Below are 22,174 nucleotides of genomic sequence, written 5' to 3' on the forward strand. Positions count from 1 at the left end.
CCAGTAACGCACGCAGGCGCAAACATGTGCACATGCGGACATGCGAGGACAAAGAAGACGGGAAGGGAAATGCATACACCAGAGTAAGAGTTATAAAAATGTTTCTGTGCACACGCAGGTATGCTGTTGTTAGTTATGATGTTCTCAGAAACAACAAACATGTAAGAGGAAGTTATCAGAACAGACTGTTATTACAGGCTAGACCTTCAAATCTTCAATTTTATCAAACAGCTCAAGGTAACACTTTACAATGAGGTACAAAAACTGGCTTAATTACTGGAGGCTGAAGGAGAAACGTACTGCTAGTAAACTAGGGAACCTGTGAGGAACTATATTCTGGTTAACCTACTCAAAAATAGGCACAGCTTCCAGGTAATGAATGAGGAATTCGCTGATAGCCACACACTCAAGCCTTTTTTTCAACCTAAGAAAAACTTTGACTAAAACTACACCTACACAATGACCAAAGTTGTTGTTGTTGGGGAAAAAAATCCACATTATGTCTTGACTAACCAAATTAGTGGACATGCCCTCATTACAGCTTCCTGGCTTTCTGAACAAACTTGGCAGTAAACATAAAAAACTGTTTGCAGCCTCAAAATTGCTTTAACCTCACATGTGCTCACATGTACAGTATAATCCTGCCTATTTTCTTATGAGTTCCATTATCAGAGCACAGTAACTATTTAGAGTTATATACAAAATAACTGCATTATTTTTCAAGGTGATAACAATTAACAGGACCCAATAGTTCCATCTTGGGCTGCATAATTTCCAAACATAAATTGTTTCCAGACTGCATGCGATCTATCTTAACAGAGGTGAAGTAAAAATAAGTCCACAGGTCAGGATTTAATGAAAAACTGTTTAGGATCAGGAGACATTGCTGTCTCTCTCGTCGGCTCTCTTTTTGTTGTCTCATTTTCAACTCAGTATGAGCTCGTGTTGCAGGGTGAATCTGGTGGTGTAAGATTACATAGCTATGACTTCTAAATTGTATTTAACATTAAACCAAAGCCTTGACAATCTATGTGAGCAACAATTCTTTTTAAAAGATGATGACTGTTGCAAGTGTTTCTTTATCGATTTATTTCAAAAATAAAATCGACAGGCAGCCATCAGTAATTATTAAAGTTCCATGTTCCCGTAGAATCACTTGTTGAAAGATTCTCTGCATACCTGAATATGTGACTGGTGCATTGGAGGAGGAAACGGCTTAAAAAACTCAGAAAAACTCCTGCAAACCATCTCACTTTTTGCTTATATTTAACTGAAACACCCAATGTTTCATTCTAAGTCTTGGGTTCTCAAACTTTTCATAAGAGGGACCCTTACAAGGCAGAAAATTTACCAAGGACCCCACATAACCCTAACACTGATTAAACATATATAGATGCTGTATTCTAAACTTTAGTGTGGCTTCTTACTTTTTGCAATCCTTTGAGCAGCCATTTAAGAAGCCCTCTGTGCTTTTTCTGAGGATGTGGTCAGGTTCACCATTGGTGTTTGCTGGCAGAAATATTCCTGATCCTTTCGTCTGAAAAAATCTTCTGTTGTGGTCTTCCGTCGCTGTTCTCACTAAAACTAAACTTGAGGTAGCTGTCATCATATTTTCTCAGTTTAGCTGGTTTGGGTCTAGCATCACTTGATGAAGTGGATGCACTTAAATATTTATCTATTGATGCTAGCTGGACCTGCACACCAAATGTGTCCTGAGCAAAGTGACTGATGCTTGACAAGTGATAGATTTGCGCAATATGTCACAATCCTATCTGAGTTTTTATTGGCCCGAAGCTGACTTATGTGGGAGTCAATGGTTTAGTATGGTTGTTTTATGGCATTGTGGTTCCTGTGTGTGTTTATTTGCTTTTTTAAGGCATGGAATTACTTTAATAATTTATTTCATAAGCTGTGGCTTATTGATCCCCAGGGGTCCCCGGACCCCAGTTTGAGAAAAGCTTGTCTAACTGACCTTCATCAGGTATCACCTGATCAGTGTTAATTTTGGCAACTATTTTTTGGTTTTAGTCCATAAAAGTCACCACATGTTAGTCTTAATTTTTAGTCTAAGCATTTATTCTCTTGGCTAAATCTGGTACCAAATCATGATAGTGTGTTCTCTGCACCCTGCCAAACCTGGGGTCACTGGTTTCTACAGCTGAGAGGCAGAACAGATACAGCTGCATTGTTTTTAGACAGATTTACCCACAGACGGGAAATATCACAGATTTTGAATGTCTGACGTAAACTACATTACATTTAAGTCTAGTTTTAGTCAACTTGATGAAAACTAAACTTAGTTTTTTTCAGTTTTAGTCATCACAGATCTATTTTTGTTAGTCTAGTTTTTGTCATGGAAAAAAAGGCTGTTGACGAACAATTTCAGTCATAGTTTTAGTCGACGAAATTAACACTGCACCTGATGAAGATTAATTAAGAACCAAGTCCTAATTGTTTCCTTGGTTTATTAGAAGTTATTCAAGACACCATGTAAGTTTTTGATCAAATTAACAAGCAGTTAATTACTCATTTGTAACATCATCAACTTAAAGTTAGTTTCTCAGTTGTTACCGACTAACTTTGCCTACTTTTGTAGAGGTTAACAAAAACTAATTAAAGACCTTGATTATCTAGTTAATAACTCCTTCATTCCCTGGTCAACAAGCAGTTAGTTATCAATTCCCTGGTAAATAAGTAATTAATATCTCATTTTTCACTGATGAACTGGCAGTTTGTCATCTTGTAACTGTTGTTGTTTTTGTAGGTTAAGCAGTAAATTATTTCTTGGTTTCCTTGTTAGTTAGCTTTATGTCTCTTTCTTATTCCCTAAAAGCTAGGGCTGGGCAATTAATTGCAAATTAGATTAAATTGCAGTATGGCCTGCTGCAATGTTCAAATCACAGACAGTGCAATATTTCTTGAACCTGAAATGTGTCAATATACCATAAACAAAATTTTGCAATAGATGTTTTATGCTCTACACCACATGCAAACATTCAAGTTTCTTTTGTGTTTTCTTTTTCTTTTTTTTTTTAACAAAAATCCTAGTTTATTTTTTCATGTTTGTTTTTCTTATTCAAAACAAGAACAACAAAGAAATGATCATCCCCTTCAATATAGCACTTGATATCAAAGAGTTTCATTTTAAAAATTATTTGTCGTTCACTGCCTGGTAAAATGGAAGTAGGTCAACTCCAGGTTTCCTCTTTCGATTCACATTAACAGACATTAACTTCCTCATTCTCTAGTTTAATAGCAGTTCATTTGTTGCCAATTAACTGTACTGATTCTTGTGCAGGCTAACAACAGTAATTTCCTCATTCATCCCCTGGTTTACTAGCAGGTCGTTATTTATTCTCTCCCTGGTTAAAGGGATACTTCAACATTTTGGCAAATTTGTCCATTGCCATAATCCCTATAGTCTTAGTAATAGGTTCGTTAACTTTAGTTGTCAGTGCAAGCTGTTTTTAGATCAGCCGCTGCCGAGTTTGGACCTGCTGTGCCAACTCAATCTAAGCAGACGGTATTCCGGCTTTCCCTCATTAAACTCATCACATACACAATCCAACAACTCCAAAACGCTGTCGTGGACAAGTTGTGACCTGTACATTCACCACACTATGAAATAATAACGTATAATTGTGTAACATTACTATGCATGAAGCAAATATTCAAACTATTTCTTGAGTAAACCACTGGGCGGAGTGACACAGTGCAGCAGCCATGCCTGGAGTATAGTTCTGGCTTTGCATTCAGCTTTAAAACATCTCCGTCTCGTAATGTTCCATGGTTATTTCATAGCGTGGTGAATGTACAGGTCACAACTTGTCCACAAGAGCGTTTTGGAGTCGTTGGATTGTGTATTTGATGAGTTTGATGAGGGAAAGCCGGAATACAGTCTGCTTACATTGAGTTGGCACAGCAGGTCCAAACTCGGTAGCGGCCGATCTAAAAACAGCTTGCACCAACAACTAAAGGTAACAAACCTATTACTACGACTATAGGGATTATGGCAATGGACGAATTTGCCAAAATGTTAAAGTATCCCTTTAACTAGCTGTTTGTTAGTCATTGATTCCCTGGTTTAACAGCAGTTACCCTGCCAATTCCAGTTTACCCTGTTGTAAAATGTCACTGCACAGAAAAATCATTCTACATATTTTCTCTCTTACAGATCAAGGACAAATAAACCACAAGTCTCTCTGTCTCTCATGCTTTGTTGGCCTTTAGGGCTTCAATCTTTTCTCTTTTGGAAAAAGCCACTCAATATTATGACTTCAAACCCTCATTAGCCAAGTAACACATAATTTTACTATCAAAGCCTACAGCTCTGAGAGCGCTGCAATTACGTTTGATAAATCACCTCAATTAAGCTGTTCAATACCTTGTTGAAACAATTTAAGATTTAAGCATTTGCTTTGTGCTCTGGGTATTATTAGGTTTAAAGCAATTTCCACAGAATCAGTCAGTGACTTAAACGATCCCTCCTTGCATGAGTCTCATCTGCCAGATTGCTTTTCCCAGAAACCACGCTGGCATTAAAAAACAAGACAGAAGAAGAAAAGTGTTTTTGTGGTGTATTTCACCATGAATTGGAACCACTGCCTGGAGCACATTCACCATAACCAGAATAACTCTTACATCAGCAAAGAGATCTTTAAAAATCCTGAAAAACAAGGTCACTCCTCTTCAAACCCCACACAGCTCTATTTTGATAACACATTTCTACGACATGGCTTAAAGCACTATACTTAGCTCTGTTATGCAAACACACATTTCTGACTCACAGCGTTATATTACAATCACTCAGGGCTCATGTTTGAAAATGAGGGGGCTAAGAATTCAAGAGACAGGTTACTGTATTTCCAGCACCTACATCATGCCGGCTTACGAAACGCTGCTGAACCTTCAGATTTTGGCATCAAGACAAACTGGCTGTGAGGGTGAGTCTGCCATATTTAGCCTTGTAAAAATATCTAAATCTGACTCTCCCTCACAGACAGACCAGAGATAGTTTTTTCTACATAGGTGATAAAAATAATGTGTGATTGACTAAGGCGGCCTATGTGCTGGCCTCCATTAATAACTGTATTAGTAGACAACAATAGGCCCGTCTACAGGGGACGGAAGTTTAGAGAGAGCTGAAATTAATTACTGCGTCTATCTGACTGTCACTGGCTCGGCCATTATCTCTCCTCTCTTCTTCTTCTCTCCCTCTGTGTCGACTTCCTGCAGTGTCCCCTCTGGTCCATGTGTAATATATTACTTTTGCTTCACTGTGACATTTTCACTGTTTACAATGGAGCATTATAGAATTCACACAAGCTGAAGCAGCAGCACTTTCTGACCTCATCTCTGTGAATTTATCAACTTTCTCTACGTATTAGAAAAATAATTAACAAACGACTGAAGGAATTTAACAAGGCCGGTCAAATTGTTAAATTTTAATTGCAAATCATTGCTGTGTTTTTGTGGTTACTATGCATTTTGCATTTTTAGTTTCTCACCCTTTTTGGGGTTATTAGGACCTGACAAGTTTAAAAGCTCAGCCTTGTCTTTGAGCAGGAGTTATTATCATTATTTTTATTGTTAATTTTTTTTAACCAAAATTTATGTCCACAAATCTACTACAGGTCTGTCTGTTGTTCCACTTAAATGACTGATTTTTTAAAATTTCCCTTAAAATTCAAAGTGAATTCTTAAAAATTAACAAATGCATTTCCCAAAATTCCACAAAGAGGACAGAAAATTCTCCATAACATTCAAATTCCCTGAAATTTCTTCCTGAAAATTTCAAAGGACAGCATCACACCAAAATTCCTAATCAAATTTACAAAATGTAGAAATTAATTTCCCCAATTATAATAAAAAGACCAAATTATTTCAAATTCCCCTGCAAAATTAAAGTCAAATTTCAAAACATCTGAAACACATTTCCCAAATTCCTATGAAAATGCCTCCTAAAAATTAGCTGCACATTTCACAAAAAACTCCCAACGAAACCCTCCAAAATATCCTCAAACTAGAAGTCCAAAATTTCAAAGAAAATAATTAAAAATGTCCAAACAAATTCCAAAAAAGATTCCATGAAAATTCCTAAAAAAAAATCAGAGCAAATTTCCTCATCATTTTATGCAAATTACTTAAAGTTCAATGGCTAATGCATAAGTTCTTTTTTTCTGTGGTTAAGTTAATGTCTTATTGTTCAATCCACTCTAGGTTCCTTTCTTTCCAAATAAAAGCAGGTCTGTATTAAACTGGAAGTCATTTATCCTTCATTTAAATACAAAATAGCGGAATTTTAAAATGGACAAAAGGCAGATTAATTATGATTAACTGTTGGAATTTGAGATGCTTATTATTTGAATGTTTTGATAGGTATAGTCTTTAGATAGCAACGGTTACAAACGGGTGGTTTCTCTGAGTTTTTTTTAAGGTGGAATTAGACATCCTTACTTATTTTACATCACTGTGAGAGCAATAAGGCGCTACAGTGAGAAGCACCCAGCTGCTTTCCTGTTACAGCTTAATTAAGGTGCACTGACATAGTATGCAATTAGCAATGAAACAGCAATTAATGTGACTAAAAGAATGTAATGCTTTAACTGCTCACTATTTAACATCATAAAACCTATACATTCATGTTTAAATTCAGTATTTTTGTGAGCTTCTGGTTGTCAGAAATAGAAGAAACTAGATGTCAAATGTTAATTTGTACAATTTCTCACATGAGCCACCGTTCACTCATAAACACATACAGGCATACACACACACATAAATACAACACACATACTAACCCCAAGGACCTGTGCACTGAATAAATTGCATCGGTCTGCCAGATCCCTTATTGCATCACTTGAGAGACAAACAATGAGAGAGGGGGAGATCAAGATGAAGAGAGAGAGACAGAGGATGAGAGCGAGCGAGCGAGAGAGAAAGAGAGAGAGAGAAAGAGAGAGAGAGAGGATGCTGCCAGTGTGTTCTCCAAGGTCTGCATTAAACTCCTTTGTCAGCCAACGCTGTGGTAAAACACTGAGCTAAAAATGGCTCCATGCAGCCAACTTTAGCTCTGCAAAGGTGAGACACTTGATGGCAGATGATGAGTCATCTGTGCGTGTTTCTACATGGATTCTTAGACTATTAATAGAGATTTCAGAATGGAACCATGAGTATGATGCAGTAATGAGAGCGTGTCTACTGTATGCAGCCTGTGTTTGAGCTCATAGTCTCCTGTGAGTGTTGTAAGGTTACTAAAACTTCAATAACATGTCAAACTGATTGATCAATTATTGGTGACCACGTGAGCGAAATGTGAATGAAGGAAAGGGCCTTTTTACATCAAAGCTGCATGAGTACAACATTAATATTGTTGTACAGTGCAGCATCTTCTTTTTCTTTAAAAACCATGTCTTTGTATAAATGTTTGACCCTACTATCTTTAAAAAAGCTCTGTCAAAGAACAGTAAAAAAGACTTTTTACAAAGAACTTGGTAAAGAGTGTAATCATGCAGTGTTGCTGTCAATCATTTATAAAAAGAAACAGAGCAATGATTTTCTACTCTCCCATGTCAGCACCATTCAAACAATATACAGAAATTACTGCCGTATTGTTTACCTCTTTTGTATTCTTCCAGCTTGTGAATCCAATATGTAATTTTCTCTGCATGACCTAATGCAATGATACTGAGAAGCAAACTGACAGGCAGCCAGAGATACAGAAAAGAACACTTCAAGTAGAGATGTCTCCATTAGGACTTTTACACCAGATACTGATCTGAATAGTTCATATTCTAGCATGAATGATACCAGATCAGTTCCTGCACTCACACTTCCCTGCATATGTACTGATGCAAAGTGCAAACATAGCTAAGACTAAGATATTTATCCCAAAGCTACTTCGGTTCATAGCCAGGATAATTAGGGTTTCTGGGCATCTCAGAATCTCATCTCTTCTTTTTTGTAGATGACGTGATTCTATTTGGCTGAAACCTCCAGCAGGCACTAGGTTGGTTTCATTGTGAAATGAATTGAAGAAAGGTTTAGCATCTCCAAGTCTGGGGCCAAAGGTTCCCTGCCAGAAAACCCTACAGGTAGGGACTGAGTCTTTGCCTCAGGTGCAGGCTTGGTTGGTTTATAACATTGAAAGACAGATTGATGCAGCATTAACAGTGACGTAGAAGTTGTGCCAAGCTCCAATCTTCCATCCAGCCTACATCCCTATATTCTTCCCAATCTTATCCTACCCACCTACACCACAGGGAATTAGTCCGCTGAGGCAACTGCCTTTGCCTAAAGCCTGGTATACAATATACCCATCCACAGAGGTTTTTGAATCACTCTTTATCTGGACCTTCCCTTGGGTCTGATTTGCCTTAGGAGACCCTACCAGAGGTTAATGCCCTGACAGCAGGTCTACCATTTTCTGACTGGAAAATGATAGATGACTCCCTCTAGGTGGGGAGTGAGTGCCTACCTCAAGCAGGACCACTTCTGTTTTATATCAGTGACATTACTGAAACAAGAAAAAACTGTAAAATACGTCTGTATGCTGACGATATGATTTTATATACCTATAAATCTTTGTACAATAATGCTCTTTGCAACTGCAAAATGATTTCAATCGACTGCAACAAAGTTTGGATGATCTAAAACTCACACACTGTTGGTTTTTGTTATCTTTTCTGCAACATACTGTGCTGGTGAAAGAAACAGAAGAAGGTTACAGACTTTGCTAAACAGACACATTTTATCTTGTGACCATCATCACGGTCCTCAAGAAACAGATTACAGACATATTCTACCACTGTGGACATGCATATTTCATACATGAAGGTCAGTATGGTTCTCTGTCATTTTTCTATTTTGACCGATAACTTTGCGTGGTGCATGGAAAAAAAAAGGCAAGACCTTGATTTTCTGGTTTCATGCTTGTTGACATGCGACCAAATGCGCCCCACACTGCCAGTCTGAAACAGCAGGACAGTGCTCTTTATCACCAGTGACAGATTTTGTATTCATCATTGTGACTTGTACCACTCTGTTGGATGGCCCTCACTGGAACAACATAGGACACAACACAGTATTCTGTTCATTTATAGGGCACTCATTGGTAAACTCCCTCCTTACCTGACTTCCCTCCTGTCTATAAACATCTCAACCTGTGCAGCAAAGACTCAGAACTGGGTCGATTTAAAAACACCAACATTTCGGACTGAATGGGGTAGACTGCCTTCAGTGTTGCAGCACATGTAAAAACTCCCAAATGATGGCTATTTCCTCTCTAGTATCATACAATGTCTTTAAAGAGCTTTTGTCTGAACTACTTGTAGAAAGTGATTGCAACTGTTTTAAAATGTGACCCATTAACTGGGGCATGGGTCTGCAATTATGAGTGTTTGTCTGTAAGTGTATTTTTATTCATTCTATCTATATTTGTCTGTTCTTTCTTTTTTTGTTTCGCTGCAGGGCATCCCTCACAAAGAAACCTTAGTCACAGTGGATTCTCCGTGCCAAAACAAAGGATGGATAAATATAAGAAGTGCAGAGTTCAAGTATCCTGGGGGGATCTTGTTCACAAGTAAGGGTTAAATGAGTTGTGGGATTAGTGCAGCATCAGCAGTCAGGCAGTTGTGGTGAAGAGGGAAAGCTTTTGATTTACCTGATCTACATTCCTTTGCCTATGATTGTAGGCTTTGGGTAGTAACCAAAGGAAGAGATCGGGGATACAAGTGACTGAAATTATTGCCCTCCAAAGGGTGCCTGGACTAAGAGATAGGGAAAGGAGCTCAGACATCAGGAGGAAGCTCAGGGTAGAGCCTTAGCTTCTTTAAGGAACCAGTCAGAGTAGTTTGGGCATCTGATCAGGATCCCCTTTGGCCACCTCCCTGTGGGGGTCTTCCAACTGTGAGGAGCCCCTGCTGTAGACCCAGAGCTTGCCAGAGGGATTACATATCCCTTCTGGCCAGGGAATGCCTCAGGATCCCCACAGAGGAGCTGAAAATGTTGCTGGAGAGAGGGATGTCAGGGGCAACTTTCTAAGCCTTTTGCTACCGTGACCCAGCCCAAAATGAGCAAAATAAAAAAGGATGAATGGATGGATTTTGGCCATTTTAACTCTGTGGTTTTACTTGCTAACACTTAATTACCTCACAGAAGGGCTCCACTGCTTAGAAGGCCTGCACCAGAGCTCTACAGCTGAGCTACAGCTGAAAACAAATACATGGATCTGTAAGGGATCTAAACGGTAAGTGATTTGGTTTTTGCAAAGTTGACGCAAATATATAAAATCAGCCTTTTATTCTCATCAGTATCCAGCATATCTGCAGGAGACATCCCTTCTTGCGAACACAAACATATACACCACAAAAAAGGAACATCTTTTCACACAACGAGGAAGCAAACATAAGAAAACTTGCACACTGTCTCTCACAAACACTGATAAACATACTCACTTGTGCTGGTGAGTACAGACTGGATTCACGCGAATTGTACCCCCCTGGGTGAGCGGTGGCTGCGCCATGTCGAATCTTCCTCACTCCTTCCTCCTTGTCTCCTCTGTCCTTCCCCCCCGCTGGGCCTCCAGGCCCCGATCCAGCAACGACCAGTCCTTTCTCTGGCTTCACACCCCCGCAGCCGGGGGCGCCCATGCAACAGAGGGTGCCCTGGGCCAGCTCCAGCTCAATTTCTGCATCCATCTCCGCCTCCTCTTGGGCCTCCTTGTTGGAGTCGTCCAGGTGCTTCATCAGCACGGCCACCACCACATTGATGAGCACGAACTGGGCGGTGAGCACGAAGGAGACAAAGTACATGGGCGAGATAAACTGAAGGCTTGGATTGCAGGCGTAGTCCACATCGGTGCCGTGGTCTGGTGGACACTCCCGCAATGTGTCCTGGTGCCGTGAAGAGGAGAAGAGAGGAAAAGGTCAGGGAAGGAGAGGAGGCGGGAGTTTGACAGAGTCCAGCTTGTAACAATAATCTTTTCCGAGTTTATTTCAGAGAGCTGAAAAAACTGTGTGAACTTTTTAGGTGGAAAATAAATGCATCTAGTTTATGTTAACAAGGCTCTTTGTATTCATGACAACTTGTAAAAATTATCGTTCACTTCATTGTTTTCCTTTCATGCAAAAAACATCAGGAGTATTTTTCTTCTCTGCCTTTTTCCACTCCAGTTACTAGAGTGAAGTTTAGCTGTGGCAGAAAAAACAAAGAGACGAGTGTTTTCTGGAGGAAGTAGACATTTTTCCCTTAGTCTCTGACCTCACATAACAATTTTAGCCCCGTGAGCTGAAGCTGGTCTTTTCTGCCTAATTTGACATTTACACACTGTGCATCTTCAAACATTCTTCTTTTTCTGAATTTGATCCTTTCCCATTCATGGAGGTGCACTTAAGTTTTCTAAGGGCTGTCAAATGATTGAATATTCCACGATAGACCACATTTTCGATTGCATGTTCAAAATGTAATAACAGCATTTCAGAGCAAGTTTCTGAAAGCATATTTACTTATGTGAAGCAATTCTTAACAGTGTCTTGATTTGGGAATTAGTTTAAGTCAGTGAAATGCATTTTATTTAACCTTGCAAAGCAGATGGATTCACCCGTTTCTGTGTTTCTCACTGCTGAATCCATGTGAACTGCTTGGGCCAGGTTAGAAAGTGACAGGACCAATCAGTGTCTAGGGGCAGTACTTTTGAGTGCAGCAGAGTCATGATGTAAGCAAGCAGCAACAAGAGGCCGGTGTAATTATGGCAGAATAGATTAGCGTGGATGCTGCTAAAGTGCCAGTTTTGTCAGAACTTGAGAACATTTCTTTATTAAAAGAAAACGATTTGTGTTATATACTAGCAGCTCTCTATGGAGTTTACTCCTTGATAGCGGTGCACCTTGGTAGCAGCTATGTCACGTGTTTTGTTGTTCTGATTGGTCTGTTAAAATGTGACAGACAGAACATTCATCCAATCACCCACCGACATTTTTTTTCAAAGGCTCTGCCTTTTCCCGAACGCTGTCTATGGAAGGTTTACCAGATGAATGCATGCAAATCCATCTGCCATGCCAGGTTAACAGTGAGTATCATCTGGCTGAACTACAGCGTGCATAGAGCTACAAAATAGGATGCATATTGTTTCGCTTGTAAAGCATTAATTTACCGCATCACAATCAGTGTGCTTACTCTGACAGCCATATTATTCCACCTTTCTCTTTCAGACCATCTTTACCACTTTCACTTTTGCTTTTCTGCCTCCCTCTGTTATCATTTCTTCTGTAATTTTCCCTCTAAAGGGGAGAACTCATAATCCCAGGTCAGTTTTTTCACCCCCTTATTACATTTCACTGCTGTTTCCTTTTCCTCCCAATGCCCTGTTACTTATCTCCTCACCCTCATTATTTCCCTCCCTCCTGCTGTATCGTCACTCCACGACTAATTACCAACCCGCCTCACCTGCCTCTCACTAACCGAGGCGGATCTACCCCTCTCACAGCCCAGGAAGTAATTTGACAGCTAAAATGAGTGAGATTTACTCAGCAAGGTAGCATCTGTGGCCCGCTGGTTTACTTCATAGCTCGCCACGATCCACTTTGCCTGTATCCAGTGTGTGTTTAATGGTCCACGCCCGACACGCTCCGGAATAATCTCTTTTCTCCTCGCAGCCTAGGTGAGCCAAGGACTGGTGATAAATGCTGCTGGCTCTGGTTGTGTGCTGAAATTGTTTTTTAGTTTGTGCGTTTGTGCAATGAGGCAGGGTAACTTCCTTGCTCATCACTAGGAAAAACTATGCAGCCAATCCTGAGCAAGGTATTTCCTTTTTTCAGTAGCTAATCTTTTCAAAGTAAAACTTGTACCTTCATTATGCCATTCCAGTTGTCGCCCGTGGAGACTTGAAACAAAGTAAGGAAGGCCATGCCAAAGTTCTCAAAAGTAGCGTGACGACTCATACCCTCACATGGGTAGTCTTCATTGCAAACTGAGGAGTGAGAATATGAAGTATGGGGGAGGATGGAGGAGGAAAAGAAGTTATCGGGTCACAGATAAAAAGGAGATGAGAGGATAGACAGACAGAGAAAATGGAGCAGGGATGAAGCGGGGATAACAATAGAAAAAAGACAATTTGAACACTTAACATGTCATTACTCCCCAAAACAGCAGCAGCAGCCTGCGTCATTCCTGTGGCTAAGCTGGATGACTGTCCAAACAAGCAGTCTGTTTTAAATCAGTAGCAGTGTGACCAAACACTATTTGTCTTTGAGCTTCTATCCCAAGATAATCTCTGGAATAGCCTCAAGAAAGAGACACATGCTTTTTCCACTAATCCTTCCTCCAATAGTAAGCAACGCTGCCACTGGCTGCAGCAACGGCACACAAGGGATATGTGACAGTTAGTGAGATAGAACTACCAACTTCAATGCGGATATTTTAGGACAGTGCTTATGTTTCAGAACACTTGTGTGGGCTGGTTCCCTAATGGTTGTCTGACTGCCAGAGAGAGAGCTGATAGAGAGGAATAAAGGATGCAGAGGAAATGCACAGGTTTTAAATGATCATGTCAATATAAGTCGAGCTCACTATGAAAGAAAGAAAATAGACAAATCACCTCAGGTTGGCAACACAGTGATGATTTTAGGCACAACTTTAGGCTTAAAAAAGAGTGGCATGACCAGATTTAAGGCCATTTTAACACATTATTGTCTAAATAATCCTCAAGGATGTGGTGCCAAAATTAATATTTTATTTCTCCTGCTCAAATCATAGCTAACCTAGCAAAGCAAACAGACTGGAAATTGACTGATCCATCTGGAAAGCTTCAAGCTGATTCACTTATTCCTAGTCAGAAAATGACCAGAGAAATCTGCATCATTTGAAGAAATGAGTCTGTAGCTATAGGCATGGTTTAGCTCAGTGTTACTCAATGCTACTCAACCAAAGAGCCAAGCTGTTGAAAAATACCTTCACAAGAGCTGCATCTGAGTGGTGAGAAGTGGCAAAAATGGGTTAAAGTGGCAATGAAATACCTGAAATGTTGCAACAGTGGTCAAAATGTGGCAAAACATGGGTGAAAAGTGGCAAAACATGGGTGAAAAGTGGCAAAAATGGGTTAAAGTGGCAATTTAAATAAGTTATTGTTAGCAACAATGGTCAGAAAAGTGGCAAAAAATGGGTAAAAGGGGCACAATAGGCATAAAATGGCAAAAACTGGGTGAAAAGTGGCAAATTTGGTTAAAGTGGCAATAAAAATAAGTCAAAGGGTGCAAAAATTGTCAAAGTGGCAAAAAAAGGGTGAAAAGGGGCAAACATTGTCTAAAAGTAGCAAAGAATGGGTAAGAAGTGACAGAAAATGAGTGAAAATTGACTAAAATGGGCAAAAAGCAGGAAAGAGTGGCAAATGGGGGGGCATTTTATTGCAAAGGGCAGCTTAAATGGGCAAAAAGTGGCAAAAATGGCTCAAAAGGGGGGGAAATTTGCAAACAGCCAAAAAAAAGGCAAAAATGGGTAAAAAGTAGCAAATAAATTGGGGCAATTAATAGGGGCGAAAAATTAAAAATAGGGACAACAGAAATATACAGACAAAAAATAAAGTTTGACCATTTAAGCCTACTGCCAAACTGATTAATGTGACATGAAATAGGTCATTTCTGAGCTCAAACTTTCCTTTTTTTTTTTTAAAGTTTTCTTGGGAAGTAATATTTCAAATGAAGACATAAAAGAGCCACAAATCATCACAAAAGAGCCACATGTTGCTCAAGAGCCTTTTGGTTTAGATGATGTGACTGCAGGACAGTGTTAATTATGGCAGCTACTTTTACCCACTATTTCCACATACACTGGCTGCTCTGTACTCTGCAGTGCTGTGGTTATGCTCCGAACAAAGGCGAGCAGCCTTACACACTGGAAGTGTGTCTATGGTGCTGTGCACTGATGAGTATATAATCACCTTTAGGAGATACTGCGGTTCAGCTAAAATGTGCTATAAGAGGCAATTACATGATAACATGCAGATTATATGATCAGAGAATTAATGTGATTCAGCTTAAAGTATTTGGTGTTAATTACACAGAATGTATGAAAAATTACAATCATCTAGTGTGTAGCCAGCCAATACCATTAGTAAACATCTATTAGCAAGTGTCTCTTCAACTACATCTGGAAAAATATGACTGCTTCTCTGTAAAAGCAATTAAAGGATGAATCAAACTGTTTAATGTGGATGTGTTTTGCCCTGACCTCATCTCTAAAGGACAACAAGAACCATACTGGACAATCAGACAGAGACAGTTTCCCAGAGAAGTAGCGTACACTCACCAAGTTCTCCAAAAAGCTCTACTCCTAAGGCGGCGTAGATGAAAAACAGCAGCATGAAGAGCAGGCCCAGGTTACCCACCTGTAACACAAACAGACAGGAGAACTTGGTCACATGACCATTATAGAAACATTTGAGCAGAATTCAAACAGGCAAAGCAAAATTTAAGTCCTACCAAGGTTCTACACCCCTATGATCCATCCTTCGACTAATCACATATGTTTAGAGCAGTGGTTTTCAACCTTCTTTTGCCCAAGGCACACCTTATCCATATCTATACAAATAGCCAAACATGTTACAGTATCTTAAGTTGTATGGTTGCAGCCATAGGGGCCAATTCCAAGGGTGCTTCGGGGCCTGAGCACCCTGCTATCTGACAGTGGCAGAGATTGCTCTTAAAGTTGAACACAGATACAGAAATGTAAATAAACTCTATAAAGAATTGATGTTGCAATACTCATGGCTAAGGCTTCTATTCCCAGTCAAAAAAAGCTTTGGTCAGCCTATAAAAGTGCCTGGCTGCAGACAAAAATCCTGAATGTTTTTGTTGATATTGCCTGAGTTTGAGAAAAAGCTCTTGGTAAAAAGGGGCTGAGTCAAACGACTGAGATGGTGATTGAATTTGGGCACCGTAAGATTGGACTACAATTAGATTTCAGAGCAGAGCCGTCTCAAGCAAAAGAAAAAGCACATCCATTAGAAGTGCTTCTTTAATTCTCTGGATTTTAATATGTTTGTTTGTGTCTTCTTCTCTCCTTTGAAAAAGAAACGGCACAGGAACAACTTGAAGGAGAAAGTCTGCAAAAACCCAGTGATATCATTCCATTGAAAACATTTTAATGCTGCCAAGTATGAATGTTGAAAAAAGGCAGAACATCTCCGAATGTTTATGTTTATTAGGGTCTATGTCATAAGGTTTACTTTAATGTAAATGAATATGCCTCATCAGCTCCAGTCAAGTCTCATGAGTCCCTGTAGATTTGGATCAGTGGAGGTAATTGCCATTAAACCTTTCATATGAAGAGCTACAATCATTCTGTATGCGACTGTCCAGGGGTTTGCTTCAAGAGCACATCCAAGTAAGTGCTTAACAGCCTGGTGTACTTAACAATCTGTGCTTCATAATGGCTAGTGTCTTTGTTGGACTTAGGATCAGGAGAAAAACACTTTTGAGAAATAAAAATCTAATTAGGAGGAGCCTGATTCTGTGTTCTTCTCAGATAACAATAACCTCCCCATTTACTGGATGAAAAGCAGCATGAGGATCTTTATTTCTTTTAAATTATTTCTGCAGAATTTGTCCAACCATTTTCTTATTTTGATGATTTAATTTGAAAAGAAAGATAGCAGCATTTTCATAAAAGCTAAATACAGCCAGTATCACAGAGGGAAGCTCCGAAGTCTGACCAAGCAAAACTGGCATCTCATGCAGTGTCCACATCTGTTTAATAACATTCAAGAGGCTTCTCACTCAGTCCCGGAGAAGAGATTAAACAACTGGCTGGCCTTTAGTACCAACATGATATTGGCTATTAGTGTTAGCGAACAGCATGCAGCAGCCATTCTGTATCAGTCGGGGAGGAGGAGATAATGGAGGACGCTTGTCGGTACAACGTCTGCGTCTTACTGCAGCTCTGTGAAGGAGCTTTGAAAATTCAGTCTCCTTGTAAATATGAGCGACCAAATTATGTTTTTGCTGCTGAGAACATTTTAGCTAATTACTGATATCTGTGTTTATTTTTCCTTTTCTTCTTTAGGTCTAACGCTCCTGCAATGCCAACATGTTCTCTCGTATTGTAGAATGAAAGCAGATCAGAGTTTGTCCAACGGATGGCTTCTTCTGCTCAGTAAAACATTTCTGAACTGATTCAGCTGTTAGTTATGCCTGTTACCAGAGGTAAACCCACAACAGATAAACACTGGCCACTGGTCTGTTCATGCAGCACTATTTGCCAATTGCCCATCTTTATCTAGAGGGTCAGTATACACCAGTAACAAAGTTAAACTGATCATATTTAGTGTCCTGATTTAGCACTTTTTGGTCAGTCAACTTAACTTTGCAGTCTACTGAAATGTCCAACAGGTGGCAGCCTAACCTGAACCTTTTTGAAAAGAAAACAAGTCACTGCTGTTCTTTGTTTTTCTTTTAACGAAGAAATGTCGTCAAGTTCTGAAAAAAAATGGCACCTTAGCAGCATCCATCCTAATCTCTTCTGCCATAATTGCACCGGCCTCTTGTTGCTGCTTGCTTACATCACCCAAATGGTACAGACGGGAGCTTTGCAAGATGGATTTGCCAGTGAGAAACATGGTAATGGGCATATCCATCTGCTTTGCAAGGTTAAGTAGGTGGAGAGAAGTGCAAAAACATCTTCTCTGCCAGGAAATGCTTTCATTGTGCTTCTTTGCTCCTCTTTCAGTATAGAAATGCTGTCCATGTTTGATAAAACTGCCACTGAAGCTACATCTGAGCTAAAGCTACACCAGCAGCCGTTACAGTAGAACTAAACCTCGTCTGTAACTATCACAAACTTACGCTGGAGCATGTCCAGAGAAGAGTGAAAATATAATTTCAGCCATGAAGAGCTTTCAGTGCTGTTCTAAACTAAACCTCACCCTTAGCTACGACCTCGTTCTCCTCAAATGATGCTGATTAGTTGGGTCTTTTCTCAGACCTGGTGCAATCATTTCAGATTGGAGCTTTGCAAGATGGATATGCCTGATGACAGACATGGAATCTGGCTAATCTATCTGATTTGGCTTGCACACACTAAAAGATTGTTAAACTCAACAGATTTGAAACTATTAAAGACCCCACACATGCCAATAACAAAAAACCACAACATTAATAACCATTTCCTATGTGGCATGCAACACCACACGCTAACAGATTATGATTACGACAACCAGTCTCCCACTCAACCCAGCACCAAATCTCATGACTCAAAAACTAGACTATTTAATTAGCTGTTGCTCTGAAACTATCCTGCTCAGTTGTTCTGGGTGTTCACAACGCACAGTAGGATTCATGATCGTCCTAAGCAACTTCTGAGCAGATCAGAGGGAAAAGATCACTCTTTACCCAACAAACACTACAGGGAACTATGTCAAGATGATCTTTAGATCCATCAGATAATCAGGCCTCTGCTGGCTTTGGTCAGATGGATGGATTCAGATCCACAGCAGCATCAACTATTGCATGGAGTGAACCAGGCTTAATAATCAGTTTTCTGACTTTAAACGCTATTTTATCTACAGAGCTAAGAATTCAGGTTTGGATTCAGGAGTTCAGTTTGGTTCATAGTGCTTAACACTTATTGGCCTGCAGTTATCCTACATAATTACACTACAGTAGAGAGGTAAAGCTCCTTCCTGCTGCAGACACAGAGCATTAACCCACAGGTGATCAGCTTAAGTGATCCATGACTTGAAGCATTGATTCCAATTTACAGATCAAATATTTCGTATGAAAACTTTACGATAATGATCATCAATCTGGGCATCCAAGCTCTTAACACCCACTTAATGAGCACATACTTCCTATGTTATATAGATCATTTCTCCTATCAAGTGCATTAACTGCATTCTCATCATGTTTAAGTCTGGAAATATAACTCAACCTGTGTGCCATCCATGCTTCCTTTGTTCACTTGTATTACGCCTTTGTTAAAATGCCAATACAGTTCTGAATATCCAGCGTGATGTAATAAAGAAATGTCGGCAGCTTGCCATTTTATTTTCAATGAGAAATAAAGTGTAATATCACCTCGGGTTATTCTCTCACCAGGTGTAACACTTTCAATCTGACTCTTTCAGCAGTATGCACTCACAGCCATGCACATGGAGAGTGAGACCTCCTGGAACTGTTTAATTAGCCCTGGTTTTAATTACCTCCCCTGGTGCCCTTGGGATAGAGCAAAGGGCTTAGTGTTAATGAGAGCAGGATCAATAGAAAAGAAAGACAAGAAATCTGTTCAAGCTCACCTCTGCTGCTCTCTCCACACCACCTGCTTCCTTCTATTTACTTCATCTTAGTCTTAATGGTCCATGGATCACTATGGGCCTGTCTGCATACAGCATGAAACACTGAGAGATATACCTTTCCTTGTAAGAGTTTATGGGAAAATAGAGGCTACTTGAAGTCTGTGGCTGAAATAGCAGCCATTGTTAGTAATACGTTTCATGAAGCTGTTAGCAGAGACATTTGAAAAAGGAAATCTGACTTCACCATCGCAAAGATGAATTGGGCAAGCTAGGGGCAAGATGGCACTCAGTCGATGGCAGAGAATAACCCTGCTTCAATTTAAGTCATCCACAGAAAACATAAATGAGAAAGAGCAGATTTCAGCAGCTTTTGATGCCTTACAGTGTGTCTAAATGGCATGCATTGACCAAATCGGCTTGATCACATTGATTCCTATTGTAGTATCCTGAAAAGAGCTACAGATTCCACCTACCCTAACAGCTCATGTTCTCTCTGTTTCACTGCTTTACACAGGAATAATCACACAAAAAGAAACACATGCTTCTTATTCACCTCCCCTCTGTTTATATTATAATTGGCATTGTGAACAGTCCAGAAAAACTATACTTAGTCTCATCTTAATTCTGTAACAGAAATTAAACCCACTTTTGAGTTTTTATTATCAAAGATCTTTTCCTAATCAGTCATCATCTTATCTTACTCATTCTAAAGGTCACTGTTAAGCATTTTTCATGATATTTGACTAAACTCACCCTGATTAGGAGTTACAGTGCCGTGAAAAAGTATTTGCCCCTTTCTGATTCCTGATTTTTATGCATATTTATCACACTTAAATGTTTCGGATCATCAAACCAATTCTTATATTTCACAAAGACAACCCAAGTAAATACAAAATACAGTGTCTGAATGATTATTTAATTTTCTAATCGGGGGAAAAAAATCCAAACCTTTCTGGCCCTGCGTGAAAAAGTAATTGCTCCTTGAACCTAATAACTGGTTGTTCCACCCTTGGCAGCATTAACTGAAATCAAGCGTTTGTGATAACTGGTGATGAGTCTTTCTCATCGCTGTGAAGGAATTTTGGTCCACTCTTCTTTGCAGAATTGTTTTAACTCAGCCGTATTGGAAGGATTTCCAGCATGAACTGCCCGTTTAAGGTCACACCACAGCATATCAATTGGATATAAGTCTGGACCCTGACTGGGCCACTCCAAAACCTTAATCTTGAGCCATTCAGAGGTGGACTTGCTGGTATGTCTCTGCTGTGTGCTGCTGCATAACCTAAGAGTGCTTGAGCTTGAGGTCATGAACTGATGGCCGGATGTTGGCCTTCAAGATTTTCTGGTAGACAGCAGAATTCATTGTTCCATCAATCACAGTAAGTGGTCCAGGTCCTGAAGCAGCAAAGCAGCCACAGACGGTCACACTGCCACCACCATGTTTGACTGTTGGCACGATGTTCTTTTTATCAAATGCTGTGTTATTTTTACTCCATATGTAACGGGCTGCACACCTTTCAGGAAGTTCAACTTTTGTCTCGTCAGTCCACATAATGTTTCTCCAGAACATCTCCTTGGGGATCATCAAGATGTTTCTTGGTAGATATGAGACAAGCCTTTGTGTTCTTTTTGTCAGCAGTGGTTTTGGCCTTGGAACTCTCCCATGATGCCATTTTTGCCTAGTGTCTTTCTTATGGTTGAGTCATGAACTCTGACATTAACTGAGGCCAGTGAGGCCTGCAGGTCTTTGGATGTCGTTCTGGGTTCTTTTGTGACCTCCTGGATGAGTTGTCGTTGCACTCTTGGAGTCAATTTGGTTGGCTGACCACTCCTGTGAAGGTTCACCACTGTTCCCAGTTTTCTCCGTTTGTTGACAATGGCTCTGACTGTGGTTCTCTGGAGTCCTAAAGCCTTGGAAATGTCTTTGTAACCTTTTCTAGACTGATAGATGTTAACTACTTTGTTTCTCATTTGTTCTTGAATTTCTTTGGATCGTGGCATGATGCGTTTCTTTCTGAGATCTTGTAGCCTTCTTCACTTTTTCTGACAGCTTCTATTTAACTCATTTCTTGATTCAACAAATCTGGCGGTAATCAGGCCTGGGTGTGGCCAGTGAAACTGAACTCAGCTTTCCAAGAATTGTGGTTAATCACAGTTAACTCATGATTCAACAAGGGGGCCAGTTACTTTTTCACACAGGGCTAGATAGGTTTAGACCCCCCCCCCCCCCAAAAAAAAAAAAAGTTAAATAATCATTCAGACACTGCATTTTAGATTTACTTGGGTTGTCTGAATGATTATTTAACTTTTTTTTTTTTTTTTGGGGGGGGGGGTCTAAAAAAAGTTAAATAATCATTCAGACACTGCATTTTAGATTTACGCGGGTTGTCTTTGTGAAATATAAGAATGGTTTGATGATCCGAAACATTTAAGTGTGATAAATATGCATAAAAATCAGGAATCAGAAAGGGGCAAATACTTTTTCACGGCACTGCGGTTCTTTCTCTCTTCATTTGTGCTCTCATATATATGCCAAACTTTGTACATTTTATTAAATATTGTAACCAGTTTCCCTGGGTAATTCACCTTAAATGCTCTGGAATAAATCTGACATCAGGTTGGCTTAGAAACCACCTGACTCTGTCGACATTCACCACTAACTGAAGCATAGACAGCTTGAAGAATCCCCCACTGTTTCTAACACACTGTGGTCGCAGCGGGAGTCTGGGTGCTCTCCGTGGTGCTGAAAGTGAAAACAAGACAAAGCCTGTGTGCGCACAGACACGCTTGTGCCAGTCTACCAGTGTGTGGCATAAATGACTCATCTCTATCAGAGCTCCCTACAGGCCAGCAGAGAAAGAGATGGTGGATGAGATGGGATGGCCAGCAGGTTAC

General features: G+C 39.9%; 1 protein-coding gene across 3 annotated transcripts in view; it reads right to left on the reverse strand.

Moving 5' to 3' along the window:
* Window positions 1-22,174, reverse strand: part of LOC121503695 (voltage-dependent T-type calcium channel subunit alpha-1I-like) — a 176,231-nt gene that overhangs the window by 30,469 nt on the left and 123,588 nt on the right. For all 3 annotated transcript variants that reach the window (XM_041778221.1, XM_041778220.1, XM_041778222.1), the window contains 3 exons: window positions 15,298-15,376; window positions 12,843-12,964; window positions 10,452-10,889 (listed from right to left, as the gene is read on the reverse strand). In XM_041778221.1, the coding sequence (XP_041634155.1) occupies window positions 10,452-10,889; window positions 12,843-12,964; window positions 15,298-15,376 (639 nt within the window). The remainder of the gene's footprint in view (window positions 1-10,451; window positions 10,890-12,842; window positions 12,965-15,297; window positions 15,377-22,174) is intronic.

The sequence above is a fragment of the Cheilinus undulatus genome, linkage group 21, assembly GCF_018320785.1.
Source record: "Cheilinus undulatus linkage group 21, ASM1832078v1, whole genome shotgun sequence".
Classification (NCBI taxonomy): Eukaryota; Metazoa; Chordata; class Actinopteri; order Labriformes; family Labridae; genus Cheilinus; species Cheilinus undulatus.